The following is a 15589-nucleotide window of genomic DNA, read 5'->3' on the forward strand; positions in this document are numbered from 1 at the left end:
TAATAAGTAAAATACTGGCAGGGAAAAGGAAATGTGACTCTGTGTGATATAAGTAGGAACACCATTTATGATGTTTAAAACAAAAAAAGACTTCAGATAAACCTGGACATTTCCTATGTAATGTTTTATTTAATTGCAAACATCTGTAATTTTTGCAATTTCAATTAACTTTTTCTTAATTTGCTGTGAAGATCTGCCCTTTGGCACTCATGGGATCGTTTGACTATTTGTTCAGGAGATAATTAGCATCCAGTATCATGTCTCCAAAGGAAATTGTTCTTCAGAAAACAGCTTTGATGGTCCTGTATATAGTGCAGGTCTTTAGAGGAATGGCAGCTCTAGAGGCATTTCTGAGTGTCACAGTCCTCAGTAGCTTAGAAAGTGACCTGTGTTTTGAAATTCTGTAGAAAGATCCCTTTCTGTGCTTAATGTTCAACATTCTCAACTATGAAGAGAATAGGTGCTCCTTAAAAAGAGGCATAGTAAGACTCAAAAACAGTTAGACCTATACATGTACAGCTAGGCCTATACATGTGCAGCTAGGCAGGTGCATAACTATGTGGATGCATTTAGAACAGTTTATATTTGGCAAAGTAAAAGAATTTATGTATTAATTACGTGAAAGTGGAAAATTTATTTGTTATTTATTCATTATAAGCCTTAATATTAAAGACTAGCTTTGCCAGATCAGAGAATTTCAGGATTTCTTTCTATATTTAAGCAGCACTTAATCAAAAGATTAAGCCTGTTTTATGTGTACCAACATCAGAGCCATGTAATTGGATATTAATGTAACTGCAGTCTTCAGTGTCAGTACAGTTGAATCTGGATTAGATTTTATTCCTTCCTTTTTGCAGTGCCCAGGAGAAGCTAAACAACTCAGTTTCTGATTTTGTTTTTAAACTTAGGGTTTAAACAATTTGTTATGTGGTTGTCAATTGTGGACATCTTTATGAAATGATTAAATTGTTTTTTCATTCCTTTATGGAAGAGACAACAGGAAAAAGAAACATTTAAGTTGAAACTATAATTCTGGTGTTTTATCAAATGTCTTAAGGTATCTTAATTTAGTTCAATTATATGTCTTAAAAAATAAAAATAAAAAATAATTTTTTTAGAATGCTGAAGTTCTTGAAAATTTGGGTTTCTGATATCTGTGGTTTATGTTAAAGTGCTGGTTCTATATGCTGAAGAGTTACCTGGTGATTGTATTCCAAGCTTATGTGTGTGTGTCTCTAACTCTGAAGGGCTTGACCAAGTACTGATGATGCATATCCCAGATTCAAGGCATCTGACTTCAGAATCATCTCAGATATAGTTGTTTAGTTTAGTTTCAGCAAAAATGAAATGCTCCTTAACTCTGTCAATTTTTAAGGAGCACACAAGAAAATGAAAAAGCAAAGAATGCTAGCTTGTAAATGCAGGAATGAGATTTTATCCCACCTGCTGCAAGAAAGTGGCAAGAATTTCACTGGATATGGGAGAGATAATAGGAAAAACCCCAAAAGATGAAGCTTCAGATAAAATGTTCCACCTGAGAACTTACTGGCTGCTTTCTGGCCAAACTGAGGCTGCTGGAGCATGCTGTAAGTTGATCACACTGCATCATCATTACGTGAAAACATGCTGCTTGGTGAAAGTGCTGGAGTGTTTGTATCTCTCCCTTTAGCTCTTTCCTCCCACTAATATGTGCATTTGGCAGGCAATTACAGAGACTGAGCAGAGGAACACCCTGGGTAGCTCTGTGTCTGTCTCTGTCCCTGCTGCTGTGTCTTACAGTTTTCATATTCTTCCATGTTTTGGCACAGAAAAGGGGTCAGAATATAAACAGAAATGAAATTGGCCTATTTAGATCATATAGTATTAAAATTTACCAAGTAGTCAGTTCTTCATGACAGGGACTTCTCTCTTACCTTGTACTTGGTTATGAAAACTAGTATTTCTCTGTGGGTAAGATAGTTGGTGATTTTTCTTGCACTGTTTATGGGTAAAGAAACCAATAAGGATTTTAAAAGGAAAACTCAGTTATGATAAAAATCAGTGCATGCTATTTGCACACTGTAATGGAGCTGTTACTGTAGCTTTTCCTGCATAATTGAGAATACTGCATAATTTAATCAAACTTAATTATGCTTGCAACTATACTATACATTCATCTTTTGTGCCAAAGGTTGCTCAGGGGCTTATATGAGGTGGATGCCTTTTTCATCCAGTTTCCATGTTTTCAATTCCCTTAGGGCTGGATTGGTCTGAAGACAGTGGAGAAGAGTTGGAGGATTCAGAGCAAACCTCCCCTTACCAGGTTGCGTGGTCTATCCGAGAAAGCCTCGGCTATGAGAGACCTGAGTGAGTATGATTCTTTAGTATTCATGCTGGCCTTGATGGAATAAATCATGTAAATGTGAGCTTCACTTCAAGTGGAGTCAGTGGAACCTAAGCACTTGTTCAAGTGTTCTGCTGAAACAAAGGATTGTTTGAACTCATTTGTTTGTAAGAGCTATGGAACAGCTTGTCGCCTTCTGTCCCAGTTTCCAGCTAACTTAGAGACCTTTGTGCAGTCTGCTATCAGAAGGATGCATCAGGAAAGGATTTAAGCTTGTTTGCCTGAATTTAATTGAGTTTAGTAGGATTTATTCATGAACTTGTGTGCTTTGATGATTGGAAGTGCTGAATAAGAATCAAATGGGGTTGCTTTTGGTTTCTTGTCTTTCCTACTGGTTGTTAATAACTTTGTCAGTAAACTTGCTACATTTTACTCATTAATTCTTGTAATAATTATGCAGGCTATTGTTTTAATGGGGATTTTAAAAGGCCACGGTATTTCTTTTCATAATTAAGTTTTAAATAAACCTCTGTCAGTACTTGTGAGCATTGGAAGGAAGCATGGGACTTGTGAGCATGGGATCAAAAGGATAAACAGAGCAGGAATTAACTGCTGGTGCAGAAAGGCTTATGATGTTTTCTATATACTGCTGAGTCATAAATCTAAACTTACAGCAGGATATGATAATATAGGTCTACTAATGTAAATTTGAAGGTAGACAGTTGAAACAAAGCATCCCAGGTGTAATATTGTAATACTGTTATATGCCATTAACAAAGAAATTGGGGTCTCACTAGAATTTGATTATAGTTTCTGTAACATGACTCATTCAATGTGCAACTGGACTTTTTGGTTCTACGACTTTCCCTTATTTTTTTTTAGTTTTTAGCTATCATGCTTAGAATAATGATGTTAATGAAACCTTATTTTGTTGTTACATTCTGAAAATTCTGAAACTTACTAGAATTTCCTGCCATCTCTGAAGATTATCCTCAAGGTGAACCACAAAGCGGTATCTCTCTCATCAGGACACACACCAGGATGCTAAATATTAAGAGCCTTCAGTGAATCAAAGCTATTAAGCAGAGTGTAGACTTCACTTTTTTAAAATAAAAGAGTCTTTTTTTATTATCAACGACCGCCATTTTTTAGGGCATCAGCAGTTTTAGAGTGACCTTTCACAAACATTACTTCTAACTTAAAAGGCAACTTTTAAATAAAATGTTCTGGGAAATCGTGGACAGACTTTCAGACTTCTAAATCATACATAATTTTTCACAGCAGATATATCTATTAAATAACTTCCCTTACACTCTTCTCTCTTTGACATTTGATTTGATTCTTCCATAGATCCCTATTTTTTTGTGAACTTATAAAGGTCATCTCTGTGTGTTTTGTCTTCTATTTGTCTTAACTTCCTTTGGATTCTTCCTACTCTTTTCACCTACTGAGAGAAAATAATACCTTGTCTTGACATTTTCTTTTCCATTCTAGCATTCTGTGCACCTCAGTTAATTGCTGTCTTAACTATCCATGATGGATAAATTTTTGAATGCATCTGGGTGCTTTTGTACTTCCATCAGCCTGCTCAGTGTTAGCTCTTCAAAACCTTACTAATTTTGACCATGGATAAGCAGTCACTTGATGTCAACCTTCTAAAACTTGAGTTCCTATTCTGCAAACTTCTGTAGTGGTTTTTATTACCTGAAATATTTCACTTTGACACTTCAGCAGGCTGCTGAAGAGGAATTAGTTCAGGCTGTTTCTGGGGAGATTTGTTTTGTCAAAATGACTCTGTTTTGCTGATCTGGTGGTACAGACTGGTGCCTCCTAAAGTCAGCCAGTGACTTGTTACAGCTCTGAATTCTGGGGACTTACTTTACCAGAAAACTAATGGAGATTATCACCCAAAACTTTTTGGTTTTGAAATCTAAACTAAAAGCCTAAACTTAGAGGATTTACTTGCTGGTTTTCATAGTAAAATTAAAGCTCTTTTTTTCTGTTTGTTTGTGTCTGAGCTTATGGTCCCCACCAGCTGACTGCATTCTGTCTTTTTCCTTTTGACTGGATGGAAGACAGCGAGAGGAATGCTTTTCAGAGTAGACTATTGAAAGAAAGTGAACAGTTAATTTCTGCTTCGCTGTGCAGCTGCTTCTCAGCATTTCTGCTTGTGTGATTGTGGGAGAAACCTCTGTTGAACTTCTTGTATGATACTCTAGCTGCTCTTAAACTCCCAAAAATCCACCAGATTTGTTTTAAATTAATGTCTTAACAGTGTCCTGGTTTTGGCTGGGATAGTGTTCATTTTCTCCTTAGCAGCTGGCACAGTGCTGTGTTTTGGGTTGGGTAAGAGAACAGCGTTGGTAACGCTCTGATGGTTTGGCTGGGGCTAAGTAGAGCCAGCCCTAAGTCAAGGACACTTCAGTTCCCTGTGCTCTGCCAGAGAGGGGGTGCAGCAGAAGCCATGAGGGAGCACAGCTGGGACAGCTGACCCCAGCTGGCCAAAGGGATACTCCACAGCCTGGAACATCATGGCCAGGACATAAACTGGGGGGAGCCGATCGCTGCTTGAGGAAGGCGCGAGTATCAGTCAGTAGGTTGGTGAGCTGCTCTATAGGGCATCACTTGTTTTTCTTGGGGTTTATCTTTCTTTTTTATTCTTTTTTCATTACAATAAATAGTAGTAGTATATTTTACTTTGTTTTCATTAGTAAGCTACTCTTAGCTCAACCCACAAGGTTTGGTTTTTTTCTGATTCCCCTCCCCATCCCACTGATGGGAGCAGGGAGAGTGAGCATGCAGGGAGAGGGAGCATGCAACACTGCGGTGCTGAGTTCCTGGATGAGGTTAAACCATGACAACAATAGTACATTTTTTGGTTCACTTGCCTTCTGGCCTTTTAATCTGTAAAATTCATACTGTTGCAATCATCTGTGGAAACGCAGGCCAAATGTTTGCTTTTATTATTCTGTGCTTTAATTTTGAAAAATTGTGTTCCTGTGGTCCCAGGAGTTCAGGACACAGTGCTTCGAGGCAGGCACAAATGTTTGAGTTCCAATAGCACGGGAGCCGGCAGTGGGCACGGTGCAGGCTGGCTGCTGGCAGAGAAGGTTGCTGGGGTGGGAGGAATCCCTTGTGGGAGCAGCAATTTGGAGAGCAAGCAGGGGCTGTTCCCTGCTGCAGATTACTGAAGCTTCCCCCTAGATTATTTGATTACTGAGTCTGGTATCTTAGAAAGTGCTGGAAAACAAATAACTTTATAACAAAGTGTTTTTTCGCTTCATACTCTGAAATATAGATAAAGCAAACGTTTCAAGTAGCAAGTTTGAAAAAGGAGTGTGAGTCCCTCCTCATACCACCTCCCTCAAAGGATTAAATATCAACACTGTGTTGTCAAAAGTTGGATTTAATAACTCCCAATAAGTAGAATAACTAAAAGAAAGAAGGGAAGATTCTTCAAAACGCTCTGTAAGGAGGGATTTGAAGTGTAGTTGCTGGGCTGTCTCAGAGTAGAGAGCATGTTCTCCTCATTCCCTGGCGGTGCCTGGCTGCTCACCCTTTTGCTCTTCTTTCTGTTGCTTTGTGCTGTGTTTGTTTTCTTCAGGAACACTCAGCAATAATCCCCCTGATGTTTCCACATGACAGTCTGAAAGGGAAGGGTTGGGAGAAAGCATTTTGGATTATCAAATGGCTTGTGTGCACTTTCAGAATTCTTTGTAAAAATGAAATGCCACACGTTAAGTTGAACTTCAGAAGTTTTATATGCAGCTTAGGAGAATAAACTAAATAGAATTTGGCAAACTTTTTAATGAAAGAACAACAATAAAAGTATCTTTCATTTTCATGCCTACTGAAGAAAAAAGGTTTTATTTTGATATTTTTAGGTTTCTTTGAACATATAAATGTTTTGGCTAATCTTACTGGCCTGGGAACAAAGTTCTGAACAGGCTTTTAGAAATTGGCTTTTAGAAATTTTGGCTCAAAATAAGCCCTTGCCCACTGCAGGCGTGATTTCTTTCTATACCTTTGATATATGTATTCATCTGTTTTTTTAAAAAGATCTCGTAAACTGAAGGTCAAAAATATTTTAGCATACAATGTCATTTTTTCTGGCTCTTTCAATGTGAGAGAAGTAAAAAGTCTCAAATATAGAGAAATGTGCATTAAAAAACACTCTTTCCACATGAAAGAAACTTCTTTCCCCTAAGGAATACTTCTGGTATTCTTAAAGTTAATTTTTAACCATATTTAAAATTAAATCAGTAACTTTGTTTAAAAGTCTTGGCCCAGAGCAGTAATGAAATATCTAAGATATTAAACCTACCAATAAATATATATGCTATCTATGTTTTCCTCTTTTAGTAATACATTGGAAAAGGAAAATCTAGATTAAATAGCCCACAGTCAATTTTTTCTAAACAGGTAGTTTTCCCCAGGAAGCATTCTTTCCTAAGAGATCTTAACCCTAACCCTCTTTTCTTTTAATTTAAAATGTAAAAATATTCTAAACTTTGCATATGTTAAATATTGTAAACGTAGATTGTATTTGCCACTAAGCATGTAGTTGCAGAGGTTAATTACTTGTAATTTATGCTTCTAGAAAACAAGCTGTAAATTGTTTTAATAGACAAAATACGTAGTATGGTTGACTTTACATGAAACTTCACAAAAACATGCATTTGTGTCAAAGGCAGTGTTTGCTGCTGCAGAGTTTTTGTGGAAAGCCTTAGTGGAGATGGCTGCAGTCTCTTCCATTTGGCCTGTGTGCAAAAAGAGTCAGACTTTGCAGAAAAGAAAGTAGGTCTTCACCATACTGCCTTTCAGGGACAGACCTGCTGTCTGCATTTCTGGATCTTACTTTATTTAGTAAATAGCATGGCTGGTATTTCGCATCTCCTGTGTCTCAGTGGTGGCCTCCTTTGCTGTGTGCAGGTTTGGGTGTCAGCTCATGCAGTCCCACGGGCTCTGAACACTGCCAGCTTTTGATTTGCTTCATTTGTTTGGATTTCTCTTCTCTCCCCTGCCCTTTTTTGTGTTACAGATAGGAAAGTTGGCAAAAAGTTTCTCTGTTCTATAGGAAAAAAATTAGAGGAAAAACTCATGAGGTTTTTTACTCCTGTAAAAATTAGAGGAAAAACAGAGTCTGCTTAGATTTAGCATATGCATTTTGTTGCTCCATGAAAAAAAAAAACTCATTCTGCAAACTAATGCTTGTTGTGGAGAACTTCTGGGTAGCTTCATGGACCTTGTTTTAACATGTTCCAGTGATGATTTTCTGTTTAATTTAACTGACTTTTACTTCATTTAACTGAATGTGTTGACATGGTTTGATGGGCTTGTTTATATGTGCCTGGACATTCAGAGAGCCAAGACAAATAGAGAAGGGCTTTCTTAAGCCAACAGAGAGTTGGATTAGTCCTTCTTCTGGTCATTGCTTGGCCGTGGTTTGATCTTTCCTTCAGTATCTTTGAGTTAAATATGAATTTCTTCTCTATTATTGTACTGTAACTCGACTGCAACTCTGCAGCAAGGGGAAATCAGTATCAGCTGTTAGCTGTTAATAGTGTGTATTTTGGTTTAAAAAGGAATATACCACCTGGAAGAGTAAAAGGAATTGGAAGAAGTCAGAAGCTTAGGTACTGGTTAGAATTTGACCATCTTCTCCAGCATGATTGTTCCTCAATAAATTTCCACTACACAATTCCCCACCCTTCTCTTCTCCATTAATTGCACTTTGATTTAAGATTGGTCTCATTTGCTGTGACATCTACAGTAAATAAAGGTTAACAGTATAGATTTCTTTTTGAACAGCAGGCTCTAGACATTTAAATGTGTCAGACTTGATGATAAATTGATGTAATCTCTAATAATGACATACTAAGAAGGGCAAATACCTTTAGAATTTAGAAGGGATCCTGCTCTTGCTATTTCTCAAGTAACACTGCCTGATTCAGCATTTGGATGTTTGTGTGGCTAGAAGAGAGATGCCAATTTAACAATTCTATTAGAATGACAAAGTAGCTTAGCAGGGAAAAAAAAGTAGTATCTTAAAGCATATTTGTTTTTATTTTCCCTTCTTCAGGTCCGACGATGACAATGCAGATGACAGGAGTTCCAGGGTGACCAGACTTTGCACTTACTTTCAGCAGAAATACAAGCACCTGTGCCGCCTGGAGCGGGCAGAGTCGCGGCAGAAGAAGTGCCGGCACACGCTGCGCAAGGCGCTGCTGCAGGCGGCCAGCCGGGAGCCCGAGCGCGCGGGGCAGCTCCTGCACGAGCTCCGGAGGGCAGCGTGCGCTTGCACCAGGTTAGAGCTGCCCTGGGGATGGCCAGGGGGACACGGGCTGAGCATCCTGCAGCTGAAGGGATGAGCTCTGAAACGGGAGTCACGCACGAGGCAGGAGAACGTGACACATAAGTGCCTGTCAGTGGAGTAAAAGAAACATGGTGTACAGTTTTCCATGAAGACAGGCCTTCTCCGGATTTATGTTGTAGAATGTGGATGGTTTGTTCAGCAGTTCCTGTGCCCAAATATCTGGTCCTTTACTGTGCCAGTAGAAGGTGTGCAGTCTGGTCTGTAGTTCACTGTTCCAATTCAGATTTTGTTTTTCAGATAGATTTTTTTGAAAAGTCTGTACCTCCTCTTAATTATCTTCCCAGCAAACCAAATTTAAGCTTTTGCTTTTTGTTAGATTTAACTCAATCTAACATTAAATAAAAAACTTGGCAACAAAATACATAACTTCTAACAACTTTGAAGGTTATCTTCTGTGGGAATTCTTTCTAGATAATGTCAACATCCCTCTAGCTCTCAGCATATGGAGAGTTGGTTGATTCATATTCATGCAGGAACAGACTAAGTCTGAACCCTGGTGTTACATTTGGGGTATCAGAAACATCCTTTTGCTGTTGGGGTTTTGCCTTACAGGATGTGTGACTGTGGGGTGCAGTGTATAGTATGAGATGCAGATTGGAGCTAGGTATTGTGAGCATATTGTGTTTAATGGGATGCTTTTGTTCCCAGTTCAGTGGGATGTGGTTCATGACAATTGAAGTGTTCATTGTTGGGGAGGTAGACTGATTCTGAAGAACTGCTCTGAGGTGTAATGTAGAAGTCTCCATTATTGGCTTACAAAGTTGTGTATAAATTTCTCCAAACTTTAACACTACAGCAAAAGTTCACCTAAACTGACAAGCTCTTGCTGGTTTTTTTCCCCTATTATTTTTCCCTTTTATTAAACAAAAAAAGTAGTTTACATTGTTTTGGGTAGACCAGCAAAGCCAGGTATGCCTGTCATCACCGCTCTGGTCAATTTAAGTAACCACAGAGTCTTCAGATAGAAAATTTTTCACAGGAGTAATACTGCTAACTAAAACTTTGCTCAGTCAAAGTACAGTTGATGACAGAAATGGCTGAAGGAAAACAGTCAGGCTACAGACAACTTTTTGTCAACCTAGAAAACAACGTGTCCAGAGGTGCAAGTGAGCCCTGGAATCGGCAGCTTTATCTCCATGAAGGTGACGCGTGCCTGGAGAGCAGGCTCACCCGAGCGAGCTGTGTAACGCTTCAGTGCCCGTCCTCACCGCTGCCTGGCGCCTGCTTGCAGCTCAGGCTCCGAGCACAGAGGCTGTGCTGGGGGAGCCCCGGGCACCTGCTGGTGGATTGGGCTGTAGCACGTTGATGAAGGAGAGCTTTTATCCATGTTGAGCACGCTCAGGCTCTGCCACTCCAGAGCTCAGTCTAAGTTTGTCTGAGCACATGCTTGCATGTAAGCTCTGGGGATGCTCGGCATGTTTGGATTTATGAACAGGCTTGAAAGTGCACTTGACTCCCATCTAGGCATACCCAGTACATTGAATTCTAAAGACTGACCTCATTTTGAGGGTTACCTGTGTTGACACTCACCTATTGCTGCCCTTTCTGTTGCAAGGTGTTATAATATTTACATGGTAGTAGCACATAGCACCTATCATTACAATTAAGGCCCTGTGAAATAAGAAATAATCCTGTTACTACAGTCACACATTCACCTGTCATTGACATCTATTCTGTGTCCCTGTGTAGAGCTTGGTAGTAGTGTGCACCCATCTGGATCATGACACACACATGTGTGTTACAATTTTCCATCTACTGTGCTACATTCAGTATAATAATTGTGTTAAGTAACCACAAGACTGGGGGTTTGTCTGTAAACTCTTTTATGCTTTCTTTTCAGCACAAGCCAGGCAAGGCAGAGAGATGCAGAACCAACAACCTGCAGTGGGACTTCGAAGGGAGAGCAGTGCACTAACAAGGCCCTTCCATTCACCAGGCACTGTTTTCAGCGTATCCTCTTAACTCTGTTTGGGAGTGGCATTCAGGCATGGAGGCTGTTCTGTTTTAGGAGGTTTTTTGTTTGTTTGTTAGATTTTTGCATGATAACTAAGTTTTCACAAAGAAATACCTATTTGTTAGTATGTCATCATACTAACAAAAGCAACTCCTTTGCTTTTCATTTGGCTGTGTGATTTAGGTGTGTAGACACTGAGGATAAGTAGTCTGCTACTGGTATTTGTAATAGGAACATAATTTTACTTTGTGAGCTTTATTTAGTGTGGGCAAGAAACCTTTACAAAGTGATCATCCTTCAGAATGACTTGGTACAAACCATGTGACTTTCAGCCTCCTGGCTTTCATACAGCTCTTGGTAGGTTCTGATGGACCACCTTCCTGTGCCAGTTTGGTGGAAAAAGGTTTTTATACATAGTATAAAAAGAGGGCTTACACTGACTAGAAAGATAGAAATCATACTTTGCTTTGTTTAAAGAAGCAGAATAGAAGGAGTCACAGAACCTCTTAGTCCAGATGAGGAGGGGTTCCCTGTGCTTGGAATTTCAAACAAAACCTGGAAAGAATGTTGAAAGTCAATGAAAATCTCAGAAAGAAGAGAGCACAATAGGTGTGAGTTTTGGTTCTGAAGACTATAAAAAGGCAGACTCATGACCTGTAATACTTAAAATTACTGCAGACTTTGGTTTGGTTTTGTTTTTTTGTTTTTTTTTTTTTTTTTTTTTTTTTGTTTTGTTTTTAGCTGAAGAATTGTTGGTGCTTTTGTTGGGGTGACTCCTATTGTTGGAACTTTTGATTTTGGTATTAAAAGTGACTAGTGCTGATGCACCCAGCTATTGTCAGACTGCAGGCCTTTCCAATCTTTTTGTTTTGCAGATGCCTTGTTTTTATTGTTTGATTTTTGCAGGCTGCTTAAAAGCAGCAAAAGTTTGCAGAGCAGTTCAAAACCTCTATGAGAGAGCACCATGGCATACAGCTGTATTTGGGATTTGCCTCATGGTTCTGATGGGATTTTTTTTGTTTGGGTAGTTTTTAATTTTAAGTGGTCTCTCTTATTGCTGTGCGTAGAGCAGGATAGTCAAGACTAGTGATTTTGCATATATGCCCATTTTTTCTCTCTGCATTTTCTTCTCTAAAATGAACAGATTCTTGGTTCTGACCCATCCATCCAAGTCTGCTGTCTGGATTGTTCTGCAGGCTTTTCATTTTCTTTGTCTTTTTTTTTTTTTTTTTGTTTTAACATTTTATAAACATACACAGTGATGTTGAGGTCTGAGAACTGTTCAAGATGGAAGGAGTGCTTCTAGTGCTGTTTGAAAAAAGACACAATGAAATATCTGTTTGATTTGCTGTAAGTCTGGAAACATTTTTACTCCTGCTAAGGATTTTCTGAAGGAAATCTCAGCAAGCTTACGTTTGGATTTACTTGACCTTTCTGTCTGCTTGCACATCTTTTTTTTCAGAGGAGCAGGAAGGATGTTGAGACTTCTTTGTCTGTGCTCTAAAGATAAATGCCAAGAATGTACCTTAAAAGATTGAATTAAGAAATACTCTTTCTTTAATGTTTCAGTATGGATTGTCATTAGTCTGTAAGGAAATAGTCCTGTTGACTACACTGTTCCAACTGCTACTATTGATCTATTGATTAAGGCTCCAGGAAAAGGCTTCTTTTTGCTAAGAACTCATTAGTGAAATAGCTGCTTTTATAAAACTATCAGTATATAATAAAATCGTTAGAGATTCTGCATGAATGCAGTTTTTTCACTTTAAAAGTTGGGTTTGAGCCTTACCTAGCTTTGAACTTGAATAGCAAATTTAAGGCACTCATTAAAAATAGTATCCTTGGACAGATAGAGTTGAAGGCTCTGATCTATATCAGATTGATAAATCAAAGGGCGTTCCTCCACCACTGTCTTGTGTTATTCCTGATGCAGAAATGTACAGATATCTTATTGAACCGTTCTCAGCAGCTCTTCTCGAGTTGCACAGCCAAGTTTGCAGATGGTCAGCAGTGCTCTGTGCCAGTTTTTGACATTACACATCAAACACCTCTGTGCGAAGAACATGCCAAAAAAATGGTAAGTACAAAGCCATCATTGTATTTATTTGTGTATTGGCGTGATCAGGAGTTTTAACCCCAGTCTTCCTATGAAGTCTTCCTTGACCACTAGCAACTTTATGAACTTAAGAGATTGTTTGCTATGATTTTTCTTAAAAGGGTAAAACTTGACAAACATTCCCAGTTAGTATAAAGTATGTTGTGACAATCTTTTATGTAGTTTTGAGGATATAATGAAGTATACATGGGAATATTCTTCACTGGAGAAAATATGATTGCTGTCTTAAATTGAGAAATAGAAGGTCATTGTGAGAGATCCTGTGGTCATTTTATTTGGGGTCACTCCTTGTCCTTGGATCTGAATGTAATATAAGTGTGATATTAAGAACACTATGTCTTAAACAGTCTCAGCACATGGGGCCCAACGTACTTTCTAAAGGTAATGTGGAGAGCAATTCCAAGGATGGAAATAATGGGGTTGCTACTTTATTAACCTTTTAGTAACTATTAGAATTTATCTCAAACTTCCTTCAGGGATCCATGGATCCCAGAGAAAAAGCAGTGGCCTACCTCAGGCTGAGAGAAATGAAGTTGATGTCCTCTGCTCTCCTTTTTATGCCAATCTTCCAGAACAAAACATTTAGGATAATTCACAAACCCACTTCTGTCCTGCCCCTCCTTCAAGGCTTCTTGTCCTCCCTTCAATTAGGTGTAAAACTTCTTTTTTTCTTTTGTTTAGTTGGGTTATTAAAAGTTTTTTGTTACTGTTTTTGCCCAGCCTCTCTAATAATTGTGAATTATAGAGTTTTTTGATTAAAATGTGAGGGTTTGTGCTACACAGATCTGCATGGGGTTTCCCCCTTTCTAGGCAATCTTCAGTATGTCGCTCAAGGTTTACCTCTGTAACAAATATAATCCTCTGCCATACCCAGTATGATGGCAACTTAAGACTGATGATGGTTTGATTTATCTTTTAATGTGTCAGTGATTGCTGTTCAGAAGCAATGAGGCCATAATTGTTTACCCAGATCCTTATTCTAGTCCAGCAGTGTTAATTTTGTCTCCTCAGTGCTGTCCCTCTGTTATGTCAGCAGGCACTTAAGGATTGTGGCTTCAGCTGCTGCACATTATCCACATTAACACCACCTCTCAACAGCGTTTTGTCTTTAATACTTACAGGAGTGCTGCTAAAGGTTATGGTTGTGCACTTTTTAGTTAGGGTTTGCTATGATAATTTTTAAAGTGACACTGCACAATCTCCAGTTCACAATATCTCAAAATTTGGTCTATGTTATTTTTGCCATTGGGGTCACTGAGGAAGGAAACAGCTCAATTTTTGAAACTGTGTCTGGGTGTAAGGTAACAGTTCCTCTTGCATTACATTCCACATGTCTGTGGAATGACCAGGGTGAAAAAAGCTAGGAAAGTAATACTTGTTCTTAATATGCTCCCATTGGTATTGTTTTGCTCCCAAAGGATAATTTCTTGAGAGGGGACAGCTCCCGTAAAGTTCAGCACCAGCAGCAGAGGAAACCCAGGAAAAAAACGAAGCCACCTGCACTTACCAAAAAACACAAGAAGAAGAGAAGGCGAGGCCCACGCCGGCCCCAGAAACCCATTCCTCCTGCAGTGCCCCAAGGGAACCTCACCATGCCTGCCACTGTCTCACTGCCAGTAGAGATACCCCACATACGGTCAGTGCTGCTCCTGCCCAGTTTCCCACTGCTGGCCTGAGCGTTGCCAGTGAGCTCTGTACAAAGCTGCCAAGCAGCATCTGGAGCAGGCCTAAAAATTCCATCTCCATGTGGCTGTTGAAAAAAACCTTTAAGTGGTGGGTCATTTTGGCTTTGAGCAATGATTGGGTTTGATGGGTAAAATATTTTGCTCCTGATGTTGCCTCTTATGTAGTTAATGAGTACTCTCAGTGTAAGCTTCCTAAAGACACTACCTAAAAGCATTTTTTCCCTAGATAATGGAGGAAAGACTGTGTGGGGAAGCATCCATTGTAGATGGATGTGCACTGATAGGTTGTCCTTTGGAGCAAGCAGAGTTGAACACCAGGGACTAATGTTCCTTTCTGTTCAGGAGCCCCTCCACTCCAGAGCTCAGTGCCGATGAGCTGCCTGATGATATCGCCAATGAAATCACAGACATTCCACATGACTTGGAATTGAATCAGGAGGACTTCTCTGATGTCCTGCCACGGCTGCCTGATGACTTGCAAGATTTTGATTTCTTTGAAGGTACCATTTTATTTTATGCTAGCTTGAACACAGTCAGTGAACTGAAGAATTGCGTGTTTCTAAACTGCATTTTGAGGAGTTGCTTGCTTTCCTACAGAGGTAATAAATTCTAGAGAAGGAAGTGTGCGTTTGCTCTATTGTTTGGGAGCTCTGAAGTAAAGCAGACTTTAAGAAGGCTGTGTGCATAGTTCTCTGCTTGCTCATGTAATTACTGCTCTGAGAACCATAATTGGTTTAGTATTTTAATAATTCATTTTACATTTTTACTGCCTGTCAGTGTTACAGTTTAATCAAGAGTGTTCTCAGTAATGGCATCTTTCTGCCATCGAGTGGGGCTGGAATCACAGTCAATGTTGGCCTTTGATAAAAAGAGAAGAGAGTGAGAATAAAATCTTTAAATACATTTTTGAAACTAGCTTTTGATCAGAAATGTGCTTGAATTTCTGCATTCTAAAACTCAGTACCTATAACTTATAACAAAGAAATTAGAACAGCCTGGAGTTGGGTACGTGATTTCTTTGGTCATTTTCTGATACAGTGTGACATCAGACTGCGTTTGAATTGAAATTAACCTGAATTATACTGTCTCTGTAAATTTTAGGCCCAGGCTGTAATGTGGTAAGTAGAAAGAGGAC

At 39.1% G+C, this 15589-nt stretch overlaps 1 protein-coding gene across 7 annotated transcripts in view; it reads left to right on the plus strand.

Annotated features, from left to right (window-relative positions):
* The window catches only part of INO80D (INO80 complex subunit D), a 46233-nt gene that overhangs the window by 16927 nt on the left and 13717 nt on the right, over window positions 1-15589 (plus strand). For all 7 annotated transcript variants that reach the window (XM_074548309.1, XM_026791659.2, XM_005484148.4 and 4 more), the window contains exons 6-11: window positions 2238-2346; window positions 8406-8630; window positions 10540-10649; window positions 12597-12730; window positions 14188-14405; window positions 14797-14954. In XM_074548309.1, the coding sequence (XP_074404410.1) occupies window positions 2238-2346; window positions 8406-8630; window positions 10540-10649; window positions 12597-12730; window positions 14188-14405; window positions 14797-14954 (954 nt within the window). The remainder of the gene's footprint in view (window positions 1-2237; window positions 2347-8405; window positions 8631-10539; window positions 10650-12596; window positions 12731-14187; window positions 14406-14796; window positions 14955-15589) is intronic.

This window comes from Zonotrichia albicollis, chromosome 10 (genome assembly GCF_047830755.1).
Source record: "Zonotrichia albicollis isolate bZonAlb1 chromosome 10, bZonAlb1.hap1, whole genome shotgun sequence".
Lineage (NCBI taxonomy): Eukaryota > Metazoa > Chordata > Aves > Passeriformes > Passerellidae > Zonotrichia > Zonotrichia albicollis.